The sequence below is a fragment of the Aspergillus clavatus genome, genomic scaffold (genome assembly GCF_000002715.2).
Source record: "Aspergillus clavatus NRRL 1 1099423829805 genomic scaffold, whole genome shotgun sequence".
NCBI lineage: Eukaryota > Fungi > Ascomycota > Eurotiomycetes > Eurotiales > Aspergillaceae > Aspergillus > Aspergillus clavatus.
Window position 1 is genome coordinate 2315604 of NW_001517094.1, and position 22603 is coordinate 2338206.

Consider the following 22603-nt stretch of genomic DNA (forward strand, 5'->3'; position numbering starts at 1 on the left):
AGCACCCGCAGAGTTTGTACGCTCTGCTTTTAATGGATGAAGGATTGATGTACACAATCTGTCCGCCCGTTCGTTCAAAATATCTTCATCGAGGGGGCCAATCATGGAAATTGTGGAAGAGAGCAGAGAATGTATGTACCTATTGCATAACTCGTTAGTCATTGAATAAGCAATGAGATGAGATAAACAATCAAGTCAGATTTCGAGTAGGAGTCAGACAAGGCTGAAACTTAAGTTTAGACAGATTCCACATGGTGATTAAGTTTGAGGAATGCCTTAGCGTGTCATAGAGTCATCACACCAAAGGGGGGAAGAGGAAATAAGAAACAAGATCGAAAGAGCGAGCATACCTTTTGTGAGATTCCAATACAAATGGACTAAAGCCGAAGAGAGTTCTTCACCTAGATCTTCTGAAACGTACAATGTCAGCAGACCGCTCACTGTTCGAATATCATGACGATCAACAAAGCATGGAAGTAGTCAAGAGTAATTCTAGAGAATTGTTGAAGATCCTTCATGAATTTTCGGACGTGGAGAAGTTCGTCCTGCAATTGAGACATGATACTCGAGGCAGGGAAAGTGCTGGTAAAAACTCACATTTACAATGGTAAGTACCCAGTGAAAACCACAAAAAGTGGCAGGAAGAAGTCAAGAATTTATAGCGTGAGCAGACATGATGCTCGTGGTGCTGCGATCTTGCAGTTGGAAGCTTTGGCAAAGCAACTAGAAAAAAAAAAAAAAACTGTGGGAGAGGATGAAATTTTATAGGACGAAGCTTCTAGCGTGCGGTAAGCGGCATGTGCCATTAGTGCTGTTTGACAACTCCACAAACAGGGACCTCTTGAGCTACTCAGATAGCAGATCATAGCACTATCTAGGAATGATGATCAGTTTAATCTGATATATGTATCTATTCAAGCCTGTAACTATGCTGCAGCGAACACGGATAGGAGTGTGAATTGTTTTTATGATCCAGTAGACTTGAGTGGTTTTTCTGTTGGACGCGAGGTTATGTTCTTTCACTGTCTTTTCTAACTGCAGCAGGGCAATTGGACATGGTCAAGAGTATATCATTTTGAGAATATTATTCGTAATCTATATAGTCAGGTTGCATTCGAAGCGAGTCCATGGGTACTAGTCAGTGTTAGGTGGTGCCTTTAAGTGTTCCCAATCATATTGTCTTGAATATCTAGTCAGTTCTATCTATCTCAGTCCGACGTCATGCAAGCCCCAGCGTACAGGGAACTCTGGTTCATTTCAAGCTGCAGCGCAACAGACTCTGTACGTCAAATTGACGTTGAATGCTTGGGCATTTCCCGGGTTTTGTTTCCTGGCTACGTTGGGTAGTTTTCGATACTCTTCAGTTTATGCAATATAAAGTAGAAGAAGCGTTGAGTTCTTCACATTTACATACAAGCTTCACACAACACCAAAACCTCAGTATCTGTTAAGGTATCACTCGAAACCAAAAACCTTTAAAAGATGGCGACCAAGTTCAAGCTCAACACCGGGGCTGAGATCCCCGCCATTGGGTTCGGCACCTGGCAAGACGAAAATGCTCAGGAGGATGCCGTTGCCGAAGCGATCAAGGCCGGATACCGCCATATTGACACCGCAAGAGTGTGAGTCTATAGGATTGGCAATGCTCAATTCACCTACAAATGGTGCCTGTTGCTGAAGCGGAACAGATATGTAACCGAAGAAGCCGTTGGAAAAGCGATCAAGAAGAGCGGCGTGCCTCGAGATCAACTATTCGTCACGACTAAGCTTTGGAACAACAAGCACCACCCCGATGATGTCGCAGGTGCCCTTGATGCCTCTCTCGCCGATTTGCAGTTGGACTATGTCGACCTGTTCTTGATGCACTGGCCGGTGGCATGGAAACGAGGAGAGGAACTCTTCCCAAAAGAGAATGGAAAGCCTGCCATGGAAAACATCGACTTTGTCGACGTACGTATTCTAGACTGCTACCGAATCGGTGTGCACTACTAACCCGAGTTATGCATAGACATACAAAGCGATGGAGAAACTGCTGTCAACTGGCAAGGTCAAGGCCATTGGTGTTTCAAACTTCTCGAAGGCTGAGATAGAACATCTGCTGAAGAATACATCGGTTGTGCCCGCTGTGCATCAGCTGGAGGGCCACCCATGGCTGCAGCAGCGGGCCTTCGCCGATTGGCACAAGGCAAAGGGTATCCATGTCACGCATTATTCTCCGCTCGGCAACCAGAACGAAATGTATTCCACCAAGGGCCAGATCGACAAGCTCATCGACGATCCGGTACTGGTTGAGATCTCGAAGAAGTACAACAAGTCAACCGCACAGATTGCTCTTGGTAAGTTTCCTAGTCAAATCAATATGCCGAAGAAGAGGATAATAACGAGGAATGTTTGATTTAGCCTGGGGTGTCACGCAGGGCCACTCAGTGCTTCCCAAATCGAAGACACCATCTCGAATCAAGGCCAACCTTGAAGGTGACTTCCACTTGGACGCCGAGGATACGAAGAAGATCGAAGGTATCGACAGGAAACTTCGTTTTAACGATAGCAGCGCCGACTTTGGTCAAGATTTCTTTACCGATCTGGATGGGAAAAAATCCGTTTGAAAATTGTTTCGGTTTAGTCTAGACAGTCTGATGATTTCGAGAGACAATAACGAGGTAGCCTAGAGCCACCAACAATCACATGGAAGTTTAAATCAAATGGTCCATGGATAAGTTGAAAAGTTCCTCAAGAATTTCCTGATTCAAGCATCAAAAGGGTTCCTCTATCCACTAGAATTTCAAGGTCATCATCGTGGCGCAGTTAACGTTGCAAGCTAGAAGCCAAGATGCTCGTTCGGCAATCAGCATTTATCGAGTGCTCAGCTGGATTACGGAAAGGGCCTCTTTAAGCCTGGCTCTCGCCCAGATCTCGTATTCTCTTCACCCTTGTTTCCCATCGTCTATTTCAAAAAAAGTCTTATAAATGCGCTTGCGTGACCGAATTATCATGAACACCTAGTTACTCGCAGTAATCAAAACAACCGCAAATCTCCCTTTACGGATACTGAGACTTTCTAGTTTGACAGCTTCGTATTGAACATGGACCTCACCATGCGGGACGCACTGAGTCGCGTGCCAAAACGCCTCGTTCTATCTTACATTCTTGACTGGATCTTCATTGTGTATGATAACCGTTTTTGAGGGGCAAAGAACTGATAACAAACTGACAAGTTCGCAGCATTATTGCACTTATAGGCTTTGGATTCTCCAGGGTTATTCCCAACCATCACCCGTTCTCCCTGACCGAATTGAGTATCTCCTATCCATTTGCGGAACTTGAGACCGTCCGGACCAGTGTTATGGTAGTGGTGTCTCTGATCGCTCCTGCAATCATTATTGCGATCTTAACCCTGCTATTGATTCCAATGTCCCCTAAAGAGAAGAGGGTGTCTCGACTCGCCCTCTGGGGATACAAACTATGGGAATGGAACGCAGGATGGATGGGCCTGGCGCTCGCTTGCGCTGGGGTATGGATGGCAACCGAGGGACTGAAGGATTTATTTGGTAGACCACGGCCAGATATGATTGCGCGCTGCGATCCGGATCTCTCGAAGATAGCCGCTTATGCAGTTGGTGGATTGGGGGAGAAGCTAGCTGGAGCGCCCACAGTGGTAACTTGGGAAATATGCCGGAACAAGTCCGATGTCTTGAAGAATGATGGATTTTCAAGTTTTCCCAGCGGCCATTCTTCCTGTGAGTCCCCTGCACCCGGTTTGGAGCTATGGAAGACACTGACACATGTAGTTTCCTTTGCCGGCTTAACATATCTGAGTTTATGGCTATGCTCTAAATTCTCGATCAGCTTTCCATATCTCGGCCACTCAATCCTGGGCCAGGAGCCAATCGGCCGCAAAGACGGTTCAATTCGAAAGCATGGAGCAGCCCCGCCGGTCTATATGGTCATCATCGCCTTTGTCCCTATCGCAGTCGCCAGCTTCATTGCTGCTTCTCGGTGGTTCGATAACCGCCACCACGCCTTTGATATCCTATTTGGCAGTATCATGGGCATCCTTTTCGCTTATGGCGGATTTCGGCTGTACCATCTCCCGATCACACGTGGTGCAGGATGGTCTTGGGGCACGAGGAGCTGCACGAATGCCTTCTTCAGGGGTGTCCAATTCCCTGATTCCCCGATGGCAAGTGCGCCGATAGATATGCACGACGCACAGAAGACAACACGAGAGGATAATAATGTTGAGAGAGCCCCAGAGTATTTAGTATAGGGTAGAGAAGCCCACATATTGGGGGAACTCCTGGTCGCAAATGCGAGATCATTGGAGCCAACAACCACGATAGCAAGATCTTCCCGGGATAACGTGTCTTATCGAGGGAATATGTAATTTCTACACTTGTTTATCAGTGGGCACGAAGACATTAGGGTAAAGAACTTTCCGACTAATGGAACATACCAACTTGTCACCTCCAACCACCGACTCTTCCCTCATCCCACCTAGCTTTGGCTTCTCGTCTCGCTGCCAGCTTGGCAGCTTCAGCCCTCACGCGCCTAATCCAGTCGGCAGCCTCCTTTTCAGTCGCTCGCCCGTGATGCTCTTCTTCGAGGAAACTTTCTTCTACTGCCTGACACACAGCCTCCTGCTCGGAAATCGAGGCTGACAGCCGTTGATACAGGGCCTTGGGCGACCACGGTGCCAATGCAGCATCCATCTCTGACTGCTTCTTTCTCCAGGAGACTTCAAGGGATTGGTGTTTCAATAGAAGTGTCTCAGTCGAGGCGCGTTCCTTTTCTAGCCGATTTTGAAGCTCAAGAAGATGGTTCGTAAGATCCTGATTGTATTTGAGGAGGGATTGGAGGTTTTGTTGTTGCGCCTTGCATGACGGGTGTTGGCTGGCTAGGGCGGAAATAAGATTGGGATCCTTGAGGATCAATTGTAAATCCACAGTCCTAGAAAATGAATTTTTACTAGTCAGCGGAATGGTTCCAATTCAAAAAACGACATCTTGAGGCCCCTCACGATTTGTCTTTCACAACATCAGGCAACCAGCCTTCTTCCACTGTTGGAGCTGGGGGTACATTGTTGAGCGTGCTGATACCGCCGGCCTCGGTCACGGACAAAGCTTGAAACCTGCTCCCTTCATTCCTTCCATCTGGCGCATGATAGCTTCCTCGGAATTGCTGCTGTGGCGTGCCTGGTAGCGACTGATTGATCTGAGGTGTACCGCCTCGACTTGTTTCATGACTACTTGGTTTCGGAGGCGGAGGAGGGGGTGTATCGGAATTGAGTGCTGGATTCATGATTTGACCGGAATGACAGATAGTATGGGACAAAGCGATATTCACAGTAAATGTGATGGTGCTGTACACTTTTTTTCTGAGTGAGCTGTTGATCGGAGGAGATAGTTGGAGATGTCATCGGGAAACAATGCGGGGAAAGGTGATCCATACCATGATCACGTGAACTTCTCTCGTTTTTCTATCATTGCAGTGACGAGTTCATCTGAAGGTAAAGTAATGATGGTTTGACTCTTCATTGAATTTATGGTCTTTTTTTCGGAAGTGAGAATATCGTTAGTGGAAATCTATGGGGTAGTCAAATACATGGTATTGAAATGCCCCATTGTATAGAGGAAGTGACTACTATATTATAAAGACACGACCTCTGTTGATGTCCATCTACAAATGACAAGGAATACCGTCATCACTGGGGTATTTCTGCGCGCGTACGGCGTGTGATCCAGGTTCATATGATAATGTGAGTGTGATCTGGCAATAATGGATATTCCAGGTCCACGGCCTGGTTAGGGTATCAGATTCGGAAAGTCTAGGATGCAGCAGGGCTTCCAGGCGGCCAACGCTGGATGATTCAGTCCTCCCGGACCCCCTGAAGGCTGCCCACATGTTCTCGAGACTGGAAGCATATGCGTCTGGTTGGTGATGATATAGTGTCATATGGCACATTTGATTTTGAGTTCATCATGAAGACTCTCTCTCTCCTACTCCATCCTCCGCCGCACATCTCGATCTTGCGTTTCGATACTCGAACCACTAAGAACATCCATGACCAGCTGTCGTAGTTGGTTCTGCGTAGCCTCGCTGTGAAAATCTTCCTGAGCGGCCAGCTCATCAATCCTCCGCTTGAACTCCGGATCCACCTGGTCCGTCCCCGCACTCGCTTCCTGCTCTGATACTGTTCCCAGATTCAAACTCAGGTTTGGCGGTAGAGGAGGAATAGCAGTGGTCAAGGCATCCAGCGAGTCCGCTACATCAGCGGGAGATACACCCATGACTTGTCGGAGGTAAGCCGCGACGTCGGGAAATGAGCCATCGGCTTCGATCGTCTCTTGCGCTGTCAAGCCCTCCTCATTTCGCTTGTTGTAGTCCACGCCCAGCTCTTCCACAAGGCATTTCGCGATCTCAACTTTCTCGGTTACGAATAAGCAGGTCTCGCCGTCCTCGTCGAGGAGGTTGACATCGACATTAAATTCTTTAACGAGCGCGCGCAGAAGGTCGGCATGGCCGTAGGAAGCCGCGGCGTGTAAAAGCGAGTATCCGTGCTCATCTTGGCGGCTTGCGATGGCTGGATTTGAGCGCAACAGATCCAAAACGGCGGAAGGATTATCGGCGGCTAGGATGTAAGGATTGGGTTGAGTCATTGTGACTGTTTCGATAGTAGTGACCTGATTTGGTGAGTCAATCTTAATTCGAGTCATTCTCTCAGGTCGCACTGGAATAATACGACCGTTGCAAGCCTCATACCTGGCGGTCTAGATTATCAAGATACTGATCTTGTTGGTTACTTGCAAGAGTGTAGGAATGAATGGAGGGGGCGGTTTTTATCAGGGCGGTGCCTTTTTTTTTTTTTATCTTGCCCCGCAAATCTACTATCTATCGGGATGAGCTCACTCTCTTGTCTCTCGCTTCAGCTCATCCCTGCACTCATAGGTGACTCACAATTTTCTCCAGATAGAGACGGTTGGGCTTTGATCAAAATCGGAGCAAGAATCATCTATTGCCTGACAGGACCAGGGCCTTATAATCAAAGCAATCTTACCACTACAGTCCTATCATCATCTGCGCCCACTTCTTCAGTTCCCTCGGATCTCTATCTGAGCAATCACAGTGGACCATCTCATAGGGCATATTAATAAAAATTGCAAGATGGTTCAGCAGGACCCCCAAGAGGTTGCACACCTGGTGGAAGCGCTGGAGGCTTCTAACCAGAAGACTAGACGTGAAGGGAAGAGAACATACACCTGCAAGAAGACGACTTTCCCCGTGGCAGGTTCCGATAACATCTCTGTCAACTCCTGGAGATTTATGGATTGGGATTACAAGCGCGACAATCTACCGACCTATGCGCGCGGTCTCTTCACCAGCAAGAGGAAAGACGGCACCCCGGAGATTGTAGTGCGCGGTTACGACAAATTCTTTAATATCGACGAGGTCTATAACACCAAGTGGCAGAATATTGAGAAGAACACACGTGGTCCATACGAGCTTAGCGTGAAGGAGAACGGCTGTATCATATTCATCTCCGGTCTGGAGGACGGGACACTACTTGTTTGTAGCAAGCACTCGACCGGAGTCCGACACGACACCAATCTAAGCCATGCTCAGGCGGGTGAGAGATGGGTCGAACGCCACGTGGCTTCTGTTGGAAAATCAGTCAAGGATCTGGCGAGAGAGCTGCGCAGACTCAATATCACCGCCGTTGGCGAGCTTTGCGACGACAGTTTCGAGGAGCACGTTCTCGCGTACGACACCCCTTCTGCGGGAATCTACCTGCACGGATTGAACTTCAACCTGCCACAATTCGCCACACTACCCAGCTCGGAAGTACATAAGTTTGCGGACGAGTGGGGGTTCAAGAAAGCCAAGTTCCTCGTTTACGACGACATCCATACAGTCAAGAGATTTCTTGAGCAGTGTGCCGAAACTGGCACTTGGGATGGCCGGGAGACCGAAGGATTTGTTATCCGCTGTCAATTGAGCGAGGCCGGCGGCCCTTACATGGATTGGTTTTTCAAGTACAAATTCGAGGAACCATATCTGATGTACCGACAGTGGCGAGAATGTACGAAAGCGATCATCGCTGGAAGATTCCCTAATATCAGAAAACACCAGAAGATCACCGAGCAATACCTCCATTATGCGAGAAGGCAGCTGTCTCAGAACCCCAAGCTGGGGAATATGTACCTGAAGAACCACGGAATCATCTCCATGCGGGAAGGGTTCCTCAAGGAGCAAGGCCTCAAGGGCTCGGACATCATTGCGATGGAAGCTGGAAACAAGGGAAAAGTCACTCGAGAAGTGGTCCTAGTGCCCATTGCTTCGCTCGGCTGCGGAAAGACGACGCTGGCGCTTGCTCTGACGAAGCTGTTTGGATGGGGTCATGTTCAGAACGACAACATCCCTAAACAGAAGAACAAACCAAAGAAATTTGCATTTGAAATCATGAACGTCATGGCGGAGAAACCGGTAGTGATCGCAGACCGGAACAACCACCAGAAACGGGAGAGGCAGCAGCTCATGGACGACGTGTTCCCCTCGTTCTCCGAGGCACGAATGGTGGCCCTGCACTACGTCCACGACCCCAAAGACGTGCTCCTCCCCTCCATCCGAGAAGTGACCCGGAAACGGGTTCTGGAGCGCGGAGACAACCACCAGACGATCCGGGCGGGGACGAAAAACTCGGACGAGATCCTCGGGATCATGGAGGGTTTCCTGAGCCGGTTCGAGGGCGTCGACAGGGAGCACGAACCGGACAGCAGCTTTGACCACATCATTGATCTGGACGTCTCGGCGTCCTCGCGCGAGAACCTGGAGACGGTGGTGAACGCGCTGCACTCGTTCTACCCGGATCTCGTGAAGCACGTCCCCACGTCACAGGAGCTCGACGAGGCCATCAATTGGGCGATGACCGACTACCATGTGCAGGAGGATCTCAGCTACAGCTACACGTCGGCGAAGCAGCGCCAGCAACCCAACAAGAACAAAAACCCCAGCAACAACAATAACAACAACCCAGCCGCGACAACCGCCCCGGCCCTGGCCCCCGCATGCCTCCCCTCACCGGCCGTCCTCGCCCAGAAAATCGAATACTTCTTCATCTCCATCCCCACGGCCGAAATCACCTCACTCCTCAACACCCTCTTCCCGGCCTCCGCGCCCCCGGAACAGGCCCGCCTGTACCGCCATCTACTCCACTCGCGCCGCCTCCAACCCACCTTCCACGTCACCCTGATCCACCGCGCCAGCAAGACCGACCGCGCCGACATCTGGGACCGCTACGCGGCGCAGTACATCGCCAAGATGCACGAGCAGCAGCAGCAGCAGCAGCAGCAGCCAGCATTCGCCGCGCCCGCGCCCGCGCTCACGCCCACGCTGGCGGCCGCACGCATCCGTCTCGAGCGTCTCATCTGGGACGATCGCATCATGACCTTTGTCGCGCGGCTGCTGCCCCCCGACGACCCGGCGCAGCCGGACTGGGCGTGCGCGAACCCGCTCCCGCATGTTACGGTCGGCACGGCCTCGGCGGAGGTCAAGCCCAAGGAGAGCAATGAGCTGTTGCAGCGGTGGTTGGAGGGCGGGTCCGGTGGGGCGACGGGGATTTGGGAGGCGGAGGTGCCTGGGGTCAAGGTTGTGCAGGGGTCGGTAGGGGCGATGATGAGCCGGGGGAAGTTGTTGAGGTGATTTTTCTATTGTGTTTGCGTGGATGTTAGGGTATCGATGGTTGTATGAGATTCTATGAGCACCATCTTTAGCTAGATTGGGTACAGAACGACGAGGGAGGAGGAATAACGTTTCTACTACGAACATAATCTATTAGTGGTACACTACACTTGTACAATCCGCTTATAGCAGAGGAGATCAGCTAGTCATCCAGGCCCCAACGCGCTGTGCCCCAAAGCGTCCCATAAACTGCAATCCGGTGCTACCCATGGGGAAGTAGCTGACCAGATACCAGACCAGGGCTGCGAGCTGGAAAATCGACGAGATGAGGGTAAGAAGGGTGGAGTGAAGCTGCGGTGGAGAGAACTTGTCAGCGCGGATTCGAACAGAAATGTCAAGGGTGTATTGGTTAGAAGGTCATCCCGAGGTGATGGGGGATGATACACGTTGCCAATGCTAATCAACGATTCAACAACCTTGCAATGCAATCTTCAAGGCTTATCGAGGACATGAGCATGGTGATGTCATCGCAGAAGCGTGGATGATCGTGACGCAGCCAGACACACATCCCAGCAGTCGGGACAGGGATGGCCCGTGGGCTTTCCACAACAATGAACAAGGGGACAATGCACTTACTCCGATCGCAAAGTAGAGAGTCAAGGCAATCGATCCAAAATAGGCGGCCGTGAAGGGCAGTCGTGGTCCCGAGATCAAATGCTTAGCGTAGGTCAGGGGTCCCATGAGGACCGCCCATGATAGCAGAAATAAGAGAGAGCCGACCGACCACCTAGGATGAAAACCGGTTGTGTCAGTTGAGGGCACATCGCAAAGATTCTTGGCATGCAGACAAGGATTGAGCCATGACAGGTCGCAGCAGAGATACTTGGAAGCCTCCCCCTCCCCCCGGTGTTGTAGTGCACGCTCCAGCCACGGCATGACAAGGCCCTGCACCGCCTCTGGGGCACCCCCGCAAGGATGGCTCGGAGGAAGATGGGAGCGGCTGCATAGTGAAAGGATAGGCGGGGGAGGATGTCGGGATCTGTGCATGGGAAACTTACAAGATGGCGAATTTGCGGGGTTTCAGTGATAGCACTGGAAAGAGGAAAAAGCAAATAAAGAAGCATACTGCAGCACCCAGGTTGCAGGCGATGAAAACGAGCATCCGATCCCATCGACTCACTACGAAGAGACGGTAATGGTCAGTATTGCTGTTAATTTAAACCCTGGAGGAATGTATCATCGCCACCAGGCTGCTTAGTGAAACCTAGCCAGATGCAGGAACTATACGCCCAGTCACCTGGACTAGGCAGTGCAATGACTCAAAACCGAAGAATGATAGTCCGGATATTTCGGTCATGAGCAAAGAGAGACTTACGGGCAAAGAAACCTTCTTCCTCCTCCCGTCGAGTTGCAGCTGGTAGGGGAGCTCCTGGAGCTTCGTGAGTGGGCAGTTGTAGATAGCCCTCTCCTTGGCCAAACGGGTTCCATGATTGCAACTTTGATAGAAAGGGTGTGGAAGAGGTACTGGTGCGCACCGGTGGATCGGGGTCTCGTCGAGACCAGCCCAATGAACTGACGGAATCGCGGAACGAATTAGTAGCCATGGTCTTGATTCGGCCTTTTCTCTGGTTTTTCTTTCTTTCTTTCTTTTCTTGTCACCTCCGAAGAGATAGTGGAGGGGTGGAGGAGCAAAAGGGCGTCGTCTTCGCAGAGACTAATGCTACAGCTTTAGGGCGAGCGACTTGCAGACCACTGGGAAGGTCGCACTGGGATATCGCGCCCGAGTTGAGGAAACGTCTGCAGGGACTATGCACGACGGAAACCAATATGTGCGTGCAGATGATCTGCAGGTTTCAAGGATGGTGTGGGAGAAGCGCAGAAATAGAAGATCACACCAAGAAAAACAAGATCGAAGAGAATGTTGATAGGGTCAGGACCAGGCGGACCAGATGACTATCGCGCAGCCGGTTTAGGCTGCCGAGGAGCTTGCGCACGGGGTAACAGTCCTTTCGTAGTTACCGACTAACAAGCTAGCGTTTCGAGACAGTGATCTATCTAGTTGACGGACCAAGCTTGTGATCGATATGACCGACGCTATTAATGTGAGTGTGCAGATTAGGTCTCCACGAATGAATGGCAGCTTGTGTTCCCACTCTTTCTTCTGTATCAGAGAGACCGAGTCCGTGTTGAGTTGAGGGGATGGTGTCCTCCAAAGTGTGCCCAATGTTCAGACTGAGGTCCAAGTTCCAAAAGTGTCCGAGTCGGGAAATGCTCAGAATTCGCGCCTACACCGGACACCGTTGCGCAGTATGGAAAGAGATGAGAGAGAGAGAGAGAGAGAGAGAGAGAGAGAGAGAACGTGCGGAGTACGAAAAGAGGATACGGCTGCACGATGACGATGCTATCTGGACGGCGTAACGTCGGAAGGATACTATTTCGAGCGGAGGGAACAATAAAAGACAATCCTGGATAGGCTGCAAGAGAAATCAGTAGCCATCATATGACTCGAGCAAGGAGGGAAAATGGTGAAGAGAGGGGGGGGGAGAATAAGGGTTAAAGGAGGGGGGAAGTTAAGAGGTTGAGGTGCGCTTGTCGGGTGGTGCTTGGACACTTTCTGACTTCGAGGCAGCAATGAGACTACTCATTCGGGTGGGATACTTACTTTTGATCGTCGAATCTAGGACATAATTTGGAACTGATCGTTGTGATGTTCGTGGTGGTGGAAAGAATCCTGTAGATGTGGTATCTCTTCTGATAGTAGGTATCTACTACTGAGAAGAACTGCCTATGAAAGTTGGCTGCAAACAAGACGGTTGAGTGTTGAGTTGTTGACTGCCTGGCTGCCTGGTTGCCTGACGAAGGAAGCCAATCATGGGGGGAAATTCGTGGGGTGATTCGATAATGGCGCTAAACCCAGAATAAGCTAGTGGAATCCATCTGCAGCGCGATACGCCAATCACATACTGAGAGTGCCATTGGCTGTTTAGCTCCAATACAATTGATTGGCTGGCCGTCACATCACTACTACTAGTAGTACCATCCATGTTTGAAACTATTGGAGCATCTTTTGCCTACCTGGATCACGGATGTTTCCATATGTTAGCGCTATTTGCGCAGACATTCATAGTTATGGAGGTAGATAGGTGGCAAGTACCTAGCTGGTGAATAGGTAGGGATATCCAGCATGATGGTTACAATGAGCATCAGTCAAATACATTGTTCGATATGATCAAAGAAAAGGGAGACCAAACTTAACTGAGAATAAGCCGGAGACATGCCTCTTAACTCCGAGTGTTATACCTCCGGTTGATAGACAATTCTGATATTACCGGGTCATCAAAGCACCAGAAATACTATGACATGGAGTGATGAATGCAATACTTGATTGAACGACACCCCTGCTGGCCACATTGCTGGTTACGGTAAAGTCAAGCCGATCCATGACTAGAGTAGTAGGCAACTATCGGCGTCTGCTTACCTTTGAAATCAATATTGACAGAGGATGGTGTCTTCGGATTGTCTATCCGAAGATCCCTGGTGCCCTGTACTGCGGATATGTGGGTTAGAGTTGCATGGCGGTTGCATGATTATCGGACGGAGCTGAGAGTACAACCGGATGTGTAAGAGGAAAGATGCGGGGATGGTACCGATCATCTATCATCTATCTAGGTATACACTTCTATGCCAACAATATCAGAACGACAATCAACGGGAGATGGGCACGGGACAGGGAGCTTCCCGTGGATGATCTTTTCTCTACCGCGGAGATGTTCTCCCGTTGTTTTCACCAGATATCTAGTCAATCACAGGAGAAGACAATGGATATCTACAAGCTGAAACTAGTATATACTAGTATGCAGTATACTAGTGATATACTAGCCTGGGAAAAGGACAAGATGGGTCGGATTAGGAAAAGGAAGAACAGGCTGACGTAGGCGGGGTAGCATAGACTGTTAGCATAGAACCTCACCTGCACTTTAGTCCTGACACCGATGAGAAACTAGTCAAAGGCAAAGAGAAAAGCAAATCCCGAACCACGTCTCCTATTCTTACGAGATACATCGATGGAAAACCTAAGGTAGGTCATAGTCTCTCAGATGCCTGGTAGACATACCATGGATTACTGTCGGCCACGCTCTTCGAACCTTGACGGGACGGGACGGACGCGAGCCAGAGTTGATTCGACTGGATGTACTTGCAATCATTGATATCAAGCAAAGCAGACCAAGATGATGGTTCCAGGTAGCTGGAAGGACATATGAGATTTACGATTTCCGGAATTATCACAGGACTTCCTTTGTATGGACGAGATACCAGCCTACTGAGTCTTGTCTATCCATTCCCAGTCTCTTGATTCTAGGCATGCCATCGAGCAGCGTGATTGCATCATTATCGCCGTCGAGTAAATGTATATGCAAGCTTGGTGGTCTATCTCTGATATCAGATCAAGCAAGCAAGCGCCAGGACTAAATAAAGAGATCAGCGTCTCCGGTATGTTCAACAGTGACAGCATTCCAAGCATAAGAAGCTCTCCCGCATTCTTCGATATGCATGATTCCAAATCTAGTGGGTGTTTAAACCGGATTACACCGAAGCAAGAAGTGCGAGAGCCCGGTAAGCATTGTTCATCTACACTTTATCTATACACGGCCACAATCGAGAGAGAATCAAGGTATGCAGGGTCATTGAATCGTACAGCTGCAGATAGACCTCTAGTCTCTGGAGTATCACATCGGTACTACTCCGTCGGAAATGCACGACGGGAAGGCGACATGATCCACCGTCGCAGGGTGTCACGGACCGCCTCGTCAAGAGCGGTTCAGCTCTGAAACGCCCAGGTAGATACTGAGGATGAAGATTTCCCCGGCTCTTATTGCCTCTTCCCTCTTGGGGTCCAAGCACCTTGATACTGCCCCATTTTCCTTCTAGATATGTGGAATCTGATTCAATCAGATCCCATTCCCTTACGCACAGGCGGTTTCTCCGGGTCTGCTTTCCAGCCTGTCGAAATCGTCGATCCGCTTAGTGTCCAACTATCTATTGATATGGAGGTAACTTGATATACTTTTCACATGAGACCTTCATGGGTCACACCTACATTCTTGAATCTCCCTCTTCCTCCTTTCACTCTGCACGGATGATACTTCTCAGGACTTTGGTATAGCATTTTTCAGACAAGAGAAGACGATAGAAAGGAGATGATGTCATATTGGTGAAGATACAGGGGTTATCAAGGTTACTATCTCAATGCTGCTAGTCTGCTACTATCTTAATGGCAGTCAGTGCCCTTGGAAAGTAGCTGTATATCCAATCAGACCTCCTATCCGACAGACACTCACATTGCTTGGTCATTCTGCCAGCCCTGTCGAATAGACGGAGTCCAATACTTTGTACCCAGTGATCATTTCCTCGAGCTCTGACTGGCTACAAAGCCAGGTATGTAGGTATGTAGTCTCTTTTTTTTCCATTTTTTTTTTTGGCCCTAGTTGGACATCTGATACATTTCCACCAAGGAAGAATAATGCTTGAGATAACCAGGCAGAAAAGACCGATATCCCGAGTGAGTCATGACGATGACCTCCTTGAACAAAAAGGGAACAGGTGACAGCGTTAGTATTGTATTGAACTGCTCATGGGATGTTCCGGTGGGTTTGAATCTGGTATTCGTCTGAGACTGCTGGCTCTCATGGAGGTCGAGAAATCATATACTTCTCTCTTCTTCTTCTTCTTCTTCTTCTTCTTCCTCAGCGTCCTCAAGCCGGATTGTATCACCTTTTCCCTACACCACTATTCTACCCTCCTTGTCGCTTGTAGACATTCGAGTCATTCTGCGTTTTTATTTAAAAAGAATTTCTAATCGTCATAATACGGCGGCGGTCGTACCCTCCATCACCACATACTTCCTCCCAATGCGGCCATGCCACTGGCTGTTCCACATCTTTCAGCTCTTTTTATTTTTTCTGAAAATATTTCAGAAATAAAAATAAAAATAGTAGACACAATCAAGGCACGTCATGTTAGAGCTCATCATCAAGTCTTCTCGGTGTAGACGATCGACATCCTGCATGACCATCGCGGTGGTATATCAAATGAGATCCTCTGAAGAGCGCCTCGGGAAATTGGTCCTTAAAGCCTTCTATCTCCCTCGTCAATTTCTTCATCTGCAGATACTCTCGAAAGGATATCATTTGTGATCCAAGGCTACGGAATTATTCAGATTCCTCCTTTGTGTCCAACCGCCATCGATCTACCACCACCTACTCTTCATGAACCCATTCGTAAGAGACCAGTCCGAAATAAAAATAAAACTAGCCCAGTTCGTTTCAATACCCATCGGGGAATTCACTCGGATATCAGCCTGGAGCTCGAGCACAGTCATCTTGCCATTTACTACTTTACCTCTCTATCAAGCAGGATAGCCTCAACTACTGTAAGTCATCCCTCGTCTACCTTCTTCGCTTTTTAAACTTCTCGTGTCCCACCCTGTCTGTGCTCCTGTCCTGCTCTTTGTGTCTGCTGTGCCTCGTCATCGTTTGCCTTGCCCCTGCAGCGGTGTCCTCTCAGGTGAGGCTCTGGGTTTGTTCATCTGGTTTATCTCCCGCTTCTGCCTGTTTCGTTGATTGGACTCTTTTCTTGAGCTGCGGCTCTGCCACGTGTGGTGGTCTTCATAATTCCTCTCGTCCCCCGTCTGACCCTCTTGATGCTTCTTGATACCTTTGTCCTGCGTGCGACAGAACACTGGCGTGTTGAGTGAACAAAGCTGATCCAGGTGTCAACAGTTTATCGAAGAAGTGTCGTGTCCATCAACATAACAGTCAACATTTGGTAGGTCTTCCCTCTCTTTTCTTTTCTTTTCCTTTCTTTGTTTTTTATTTCCCCCCCTCTCCCTCTCTCGCTGCATCATCCTTAAAGCATCTGGTTATCAAGCATTACGCATCCTGGACATGCCGGCTGGGTGAAGGGACCAGGACCAGGACCAGGTGGAAATCCCGCTCCCTGGGATCAATCAATCAATATGAGACGACACCGAACAAGATTTCCAAGAAACAGCCCACCTGGCGTCATTACCACAAGGAAGAATCGTCCCTCCATGCTAGGATGGACAGACTAGAGCCAAGGAAACCAGTCCAGGGTCTTGGAAGAACAGCCCCTCCTCCGCAGTCCACAGTCCACCGTCTACGGAGTACACCTGCTGCACAACCTCGCTTGCATACTCTGCAGTTTCGAGTAAAGACAAAGTGTCAGCAACCGCGCAAAGCAAGCTGTTCGCAGGTTTCGGTTGCACGGTTTGGGCGCGGGGCCCCTTCGAGTATTATGAATTATGAACATAATTTCTAATTCGACCGCGCCAAAGGCTCAAGAAAAAGGCTGAGCTGCAGAGCCTTGTCTGGATGGAGGACAACGGTGAACAAACCCTTTTGGGCCTGGAGTCCCCGTCTCACGGACCTCGAGAAGAGCCCGGGAAGAAGATGAGACGAAATCAACGCAAGGGAGCCAATTCATCTACTACCTGAGTGGAAGGATCGGGTATCAAACTGGAGATCTCCGTCGTTGCCTCCCTGGCCGATGATTCCCCAATCCCCCATACCTTGATCTGACCGCCTTCTGGGGAAATTCGCCCCTCTTCCCTTAATCATCTCCGTTAAAAGATAGATTCCCAGGCGATCACTGGCTGCCTGGTGCATGATGATTGGACTGCTGGGATACGGCGAGATATGCCTATTATATTGATCAATCTCTCGTTTTCCCGCTCTTCTCGCTTTCTTCTCCGGACTGGTTTCTTCTCTCTGTTACCCCACTGTGCCGCTAGTTGAGTCGATCCAAGCATCTTGCTTTATATCTACTCGATTATTCCCCAGTGAATTCGAGCAAAGAAAAAGGAACAAAAACGCATCATTTTCTCGAATCAAGAAAGAAACAAAAACAAAAACAAAAACAAAAAAACAAAAACAAAGAGAAAAGCAAAAGATCACATCAAGGACAAGGAATCCGACACCGAGGTACTTCCGACCTCAGCCAACAACAGCCAGTGGATCCTCTGGTTCGCCTTCTGTTGGCTCTCTGGTCTCCCCTCTAACGGTCTGCACTGGACGACACTACTATCGTGGCTCAATCCCCTGAAAAACCACACCCAAAATAAATCCATTCCATCGCCTCCTGGGACCCTGTTTTGGTACTGGTCTCTCTGGTTACTGTGTGGACTGGCCGCTACTTGGAACTCCTTTTTTACCCTTTTTCCACCACGAAGTATCCCGTACTTCTTCGTCTTCATCAGCCCTCGCTTATGGACACGCATCCTCATCCTGTGAATTTCTTTTTCCTTTTGATTCATCTTCTCTCAAATCCATGATTCCTATTTGACTCCTTTTTGTTTGTTCTTGCCACCTTGTTCGTTGCTCATATCAGGGCTGCCTAACTAGATCTTGACTCATCATTCTTCGCGATTATCGGTGTTGGCCTATTATTGGACTTGTGGCATCCCGCCCACGATACGCGCACTCGCCGAATCCTCCGCTTCCGACTGCCATCCCTTGATCGGGTTGAACTCAGCCACCGCTACATTGCGATTCTACTACTCTACTACTTCCTTCTTTCGCGATATTCACGATCTTGCTCTCACCGATATTACCTCTCTCATCCTATTATCCTCCTATCCAGGGTATGTGCTGTCTTCTTGTTCATGGATTTCATCCTGCGCCACTCTTCTCCATTCGCATATCGAGCAGATCCGCTGACAGCCGTCTGACACAGATCATATCCTACGTCGAATCTTTCCTGAATACATCGATTACTATTTTATTTTCTCCTTCACTGTGATAACTTTCTTCATCCACCGGATACTCGTCATAAAATACCTCATTGCGCTTGTCGATATTTGGTTTGAAACTGGTCGCATACTTTATCGCCACGTTGACTTCGCGACAAAACCTTCCATGCTTTGAAGGCAACCGCTATGACCGAAGCGAGTATTTTCATCAAGACCGATCCAGACGATCACCATAACAACCAGTACATGATGTCGCAGTCCGGCTATTCGCTATCCCACCAGTTCGGGAACTCCAACGACGGCGTGGATCCCTCCGATCTCACCATGCAGAACAACGGTTTCATGTCGTATCCGTTCGGCTCGCAGCAAAACATGTCGTCCAGTTTCAATTTCGGGAACTCAGGAATCGATACAGACGAGTTGCTGGATCTAGAAATCAACGGGCAGAATGGGATCCAGCGCGATAACAGCATGAACTTCATGCAGGACCACTCTGGCGCGGGTATTGCCATGAGCCACCCCGGTCACATGTCGCAGATGTACTCCAACACTCCCGATGGGGCTCCGATGCATAGTCCCTTTATGCATAGCTTCAACTACGACCATTTCCGTGGCTTGAATCAGCCACAGCCCGGTTCGGCCCATCTTCAGGGTTCCCATTTCGAGCAAAGCTATCTCAACGCCAAGGCCCGCCCAAACTTGCAGGCCATCGATCGCACATCGTCTGATGGACGGAGCCCAATGACGCCCAAGACGCCTGCTCTGGGTGCCCTGACCCTCGGAACTCCGGAATCTGGCAGCTTCCCCACACAACCCATCCGGACCGGTCTCCACCCGCGGCATCAGAAGACGCTATCCAACCAGTGGGACGGCACTGCAGGAAGCGCACACTCCTTCGGTGTTGAATCGCCGATCTCATCGCCCGGTCATCCGTCGCATCATGCCGGCATCTCCGAGATTCTCAAGTCTGGCAAACATGCCTCTATGCCCGCTAAGGTGGATGCGCATATGCCAGGCAGCGCTCAGGACTTGGAGTCGCAAGAGGCTAAGCGTCGGCGCCGGAGAGCCTCCCACAACCTGGTGGAGCGCCGTCGGCGGGACAATATCAACGAGCGTATTCAGGACCTCTCCCACCTCGTCCCTCAACATCGCCTGGAGGACGACAAAGTCCGGAAACAACTGGTCAACAATAGTGCCATGACCGGGACTGGATCCAGTTCCACGGCTGCCACTTCACTCCTGGCTGGTGGTAATGGCCGTCGTGCTACAGCTGGTAATATCACCATGGGGCTTCCCATCGAGGAAAAAGAGAAGGGCCCAAACAAGGGTGATATCTTGAACGGCGCCGTCGGGTGGATGCGCGACCTGATGTGGGCTCTGCACGTCAAACTGCAGCAGGAGGCCGAGCTGGCCGAGTTAATCACCAGTCTCGGAGGTACCTGGCCGTTCGAGCAGACCGAGGAGGAGAAGCGCATGCGGAGTGAAATCCTAGACGCCTTGGAGAAGAACGATCCCAGCTCATTCATCTACAGCAGAGCTCCGGGAAGCGGCTTGCGAGTCCCCAAGCACACCAACCTGGCAGGTGATTCCGTCGGGCAGAACGGCGCGCTAAGCCCCCAGAGCCTTAGCCCGTCCTACAACAGTGGCGGCAGCACCAACGGTGGGAACTCGGGCCAAGCGCAATACTGGAACAGCTCCGGCCACGCGGGCATGAGCTTCAAGGAGGAAGACGAGTATGCCATGGAGATGAACTAGAAAACCTGCCCTCGGTTCTGCCTGGGTTTCTCATCCCAAGCCCAACCCAGTCATTATTTCTATGAGTGCATGTCATGACATATTGCATACACAGGCGTCATACGGACGGAATGGGGGTCAGCTGTTGACCGGCGTACGCGGAAGTTCCGACATAACGTTGTCACCAATCGTTTTTTTGTTCCGAGCTATTTCCAGTTTGTCTTATTTTGTGCGTTGCGTTGCGTTGCGTTGCGTTGCTTTGCTGTCTCTATATTCAAAGGGTTGAGTAGTCTTCTTTTTCTCATCCTAATTCTCTCATCATTCCCCGTCCTTCGATCTTCGAACTGAGACTCTGCTCCAGATATTCTCCGTTGCTCTTCTCACCCCTGTCATCTCGGCTGTAATCTCGTGCCTGCAACGCTCTTTGCACCATGTGTATGAATGTTTTTTGTTGTTTCTTGCTAGCAGCTTCTCGTGCTTTTACATCTATATCGATACCCTATTTCCTGTTGTTTTTTTTTTTTTTTTTTTTTTTTTTTTTTTCCCATCGTTCCATACACGGTTCGTCTGTGTGTTTCCTTTTGCCTTTTGCCTTTTTTTTTTTTTTTTCGGATGCGATTTGTTGAATCTCTGCATGGACTTTTTTTTTTTAATTTACACGACTTCCCCACATGTATTGTCGCTGCGCTTTGTGTACTTTGAGAGTTACTTTGTCCCCTCGATCTCTGTCTTAATTGTCTCACCTGTGTTTTTTTTTTTTTTTTTTTTTTTCCATCTACTTTTGATCGGGGGCGGTTTCATGAATTGGATTGATCACTTTCCCATTTGGAATAGCTCCTTTTGAGTCTACTACTATTACTACTACTACTACTACTACTACTACTACTATGTCTTGAGTAAGCATTCGAAGTTTGTTGATATGATTGTGATTGAGAAATAAATGCAGAATTGGTTCGGATATTTGATCTAGATCTTGAATTTTGAGGTATCATGCTATCCATAAAACACACACTCCACCCCCGCCGCCCGGAAAAACAAAGAACTCTACTGGTCGCGCATCTTACGGAAGAAATCCATCACACCAGTGAAGACAACGAGCAGGATACCACCTCCGGGGCCGAGACGGAGCACCTTAGGAATGAAGCCCTTGTAGAGAGCGGCGAAGCCCTCCTCCTTCATGACGGTGCCGAGCGCGGGCCAGGCCCAGTTGTACTTGGGCACCTGGCCGGGGACGCGGGGGGAGTTCTGGATGCGGGACTTGACGACGTCCATGGGGGTGTTGAGGATGGTACCGGCGATACCTCCGATGGTACCGGCGATGAGGTCGTTGCGGGTCTGCTGGGACTTGTTGCCAGGCTCGACGGGGGGCAGCTGGGCGCGCACCTGGAAGATGCAGCCGAAGTAGCCGCCATTCCAGAGGATGTGGCGCCACAGCGTCGACTCGAGGCCGTTGTACAGCGCCAGCGGGCCTTCGCTGGCGACGATCTTGCGCACCACGTCCAGCATGCCGTTGTACTTGCCGGCCGACGCGCGGTCCTGCAGGCGGATCTTCACCAGCTCAAAGGGGACCACCACGAAGGACTCGGTGGCGCCGGCGGTCGCGCCCGTCAGCACCGCCAGCGACTGCGTCTGCTTCTCCACGCCGAACAGGTTCCGGTAGAACGAGCCCCAGCTGTCGTTGGCGGCGAACTTGGTCGCGCGCTTGGGCGCCTCCATCAGGATGGGCGCGGAGATACCGCGGTATAGACGGGAGAATCTACAAGCGGGGTTGCCCCCGCGTTAGCAGGCCAGTTTCCTCTAAAGGTCTAAAAAGACCCGACATTGATGATCCTGCGCGTATACAACTCACCCCTCATTCTTGATGATCTTGCGGAAGCAGTCGAACATGCCATTGTATCTCTCCTCTGCTGCGGTAGTGGCCACGTTGGATTGCAGTTGACTGTGGACGAATTCCCACAAATGGTCAGTTCTGAGAATATCCTCCCATCGACATCCCCGGAGACATCCTGCACTTACACTCGTGTCTTGACCACATCTAATGGGTACCTGGGAGTATAGCGAGGCGCATTCGTTAGTGGACTCGGTCGAGTATGGGTATGGGTTGACCGGGGCCATTTGCATACATAACAAGAATCTGGAGGCAATTTCAATTAGACTCCGAGCAACATAGCCACGATTCAGACAAGAACATACCTCTGATACACCGGCGACGGCACCAGCCATGAACTGGTAGCCAAAGGGAAGAGGCTGCTGGGCATTGGACGACATGGTGGGCAAGTGATTATCCGGGGGAAGAGCGAGATAAACAAAATTGAAACAGGCCACAAGGAGGGATTCCAAGTAGGCAGGGAGCGTTCAAACGGCAAATGATATGAAGCAACAAAACCAACACCAGCTGAGAGAGAGAGACAGAAAGGAAAGAAAACG

General features: G+C 49.9%; 8 protein-coding genes across 8 annotated transcripts, besides 17 other annotated features; 4 read left to right on the forward strand and 4 right to left on the reverse strand.

Annotated features, from left to right (window-relative positions):
* Nucleotides 1–1482: 1482 nt before the first annotated feature.
* ACLA_025770 (aldo/keto reductase) lies at nucleotides 1483–2606 on the forward strand (the record flags this gene model as incomplete). Its single annotated transcript, XM_001269285.1, has 4 exons — nucleotides 1483–1622; nucleotides 1689–1950; nucleotides 2009–2336; nucleotides 2401–2606. The coding sequence occupies 4 exons, from the start codon at nucleotides 1483–1485 to the stop codon at nucleotides 2604–2606; spliced, it is 936 nt and encodes a 311-aa protein (XP_001269286.1).
* Nucleotides 2607–3083: 477 nt separating this feature from the next.
* ACLA_025780 (phosphatase PAP2 family protein) lies at nucleotides 3084–4359 on the forward strand (the record flags this gene model as incomplete). The annotated part of the gene is made up of 4 exons (XM_001269286.1): nucleotides 3084–3166; nucleotides 3223–3737; nucleotides 3789–4261; nucleotides 4315–4359. The coding sequence occupies 4 exons, from the start codon at nucleotides 3084–3086 to the stop codon at nucleotides 4357–4359; spliced, it is 1116 nt and encodes a 371-aa protein (XP_001269287.1).
* A 101-nt stretch (nucleotides 4360–4460) lies between these two features.
* ACLA_025790 (vacuolar protein sorting family 37 protein) lies at nucleotides 4461–5298 on the reverse strand (the record flags this gene model as incomplete). The annotated part of the gene is made up of 2 exons (XM_001269287.1): nucleotides 4461–4947; nucleotides 5018–5298. 2 exons carry the CDS (start codon nucleotides 5296–5298, stop codon nucleotides 4461–4463), a joined length of 768 nt encoding a protein of 255 aa, XP_001269288.1.
* Nucleotides 5299–5996: 698 nt separating this feature from the next.
* Nucleotides 5997–6656, reverse strand: ACLA_025800 (ankyrin repeat protein; the record flags this gene model as incomplete). The annotated part of the gene is made up of 1 exon (XM_001269288.1): nucleotides 5997–6656. One exon carries the CDS (start codon nucleotides 6654–6656, stop codon nucleotides 5997–5999), a length of 660 nt encoding a protein of 219 aa, XP_001269289.1.
* A 505-nt stretch (nucleotides 6657–7161) lies between these two features.
* On the forward strand, nucleotides 7162–9696 carry ACLA_025810 (tRNA ligase; the record flags this gene model as incomplete). Its single annotated transcript, XM_001269289.1, has 1 exon — nucleotides 7162–9696. The coding sequence occupies one exon, from the start codon at nucleotides 7162–7164 to the stop codon at nucleotides 9694–9696; it is 2535 nt and encodes an 844-aa protein (XP_001269290.1).
* Nucleotides 8988–9027: a microsatellite.
* Nucleotides 9323–9349: a microsatellite.
* Nucleotides 9323–9353: a microsatellite.
* A 177-nt stretch (nucleotides 9697–9873) lies between the features above and the next one.
* On the reverse strand, nucleotides 9874–11279 carry ACLA_025820 (putative Golgi traffic protein SFT2; the record flags this gene model as incomplete). The annotated part of the gene is made up of 4 exons (XM_001269290.1): nucleotides 9874–10026; nucleotides 10312–10462; nucleotides 10734–10854; nucleotides 11051–11279. 4 exons carry the CDS (start codon nucleotides 11277–11279, stop codon nucleotides 9874–9876), a joined length of 654 nt encoding a protein of 217 aa, XP_001269291.1.
* A 708-nt stretch (nucleotides 11280–11987) lies between these two features.
* Nucleotides 11988–12032: a microsatellite.
* Nucleotides 11991–12031: a microsatellite.
* Nucleotides 12033–15383: 3351 nt separating the features above from the next.
* Nucleotides 15384–15417: a microsatellite.
* Nucleotides 15384–15421: a microsatellite.
* A 1093-nt stretch (nucleotides 15422–16514) lies between these two features.
* Nucleotides 16515–16539: a microsatellite.
* Nucleotides 16540–17590: 1051 nt separating this feature from the next.
* Nucleotides 17591–17628: a microsatellite.
* Nucleotides 17591–17642: a microsatellite.
* A 986-nt stretch (nucleotides 17643–18628) lies between these two features.
* On the forward strand, nucleotides 18629–20197 carry ACLA_025830 (basic helix-loop-helix domain-containing protein; the record flags this gene model as incomplete). Its single annotated transcript, XM_001269291.1, has 1 exon — nucleotides 18629–20197. The coding sequence occupies one exon, from the start codon at nucleotides 18629–18631 to the stop codon at nucleotides 20195–20197; it is 1569 nt and encodes a 522-aa protein (XP_001269292.1).
* A 209-nt stretch (nucleotides 20198–20406) lies between these two features.
* Nucleotides 20407–20438: a microsatellite.
* Nucleotides 20407–20439: a microsatellite.
* A 249-nt stretch (nucleotides 20440–20688) lies between these two features.
* Nucleotides 20689–20718: a microsatellite.
* Nucleotides 20689–20719: a microsatellite.
* A 205-nt stretch (nucleotides 20720–20924) lies between these two features.
* Nucleotides 20925–20947: a microsatellite.
* Nucleotides 20948–21022: 75 nt separating this feature from the next.
* Nucleotides 21023–21063: a microsatellite.
* Nucleotides 21023–21064: a microsatellite.
* Nucleotides 21065–21220: 156 nt separating this feature from the next.
* Nucleotides 21221–22444, reverse strand: ACLA_025840 (putative mitochondrial 2-oxodicarboxylate carrier protein; the record flags this gene model as incomplete). The annotated part of the gene is made up of 5 exons (XM_001269292.1): nucleotides 21221–21932; nucleotides 22026–22115; nucleotides 22193–22222; nucleotides 22300–22310; nucleotides 22370–22444. The coding sequence occupies 5 exons, from the start codon at nucleotides 22442–22444 to the stop codon at nucleotides 21221–21223; spliced, it is 918 nt and encodes a 305-aa protein (XP_001269293.1).
* Between the last annotated feature and the right edge of the window lie 159 nt (nucleotides 22445–22603).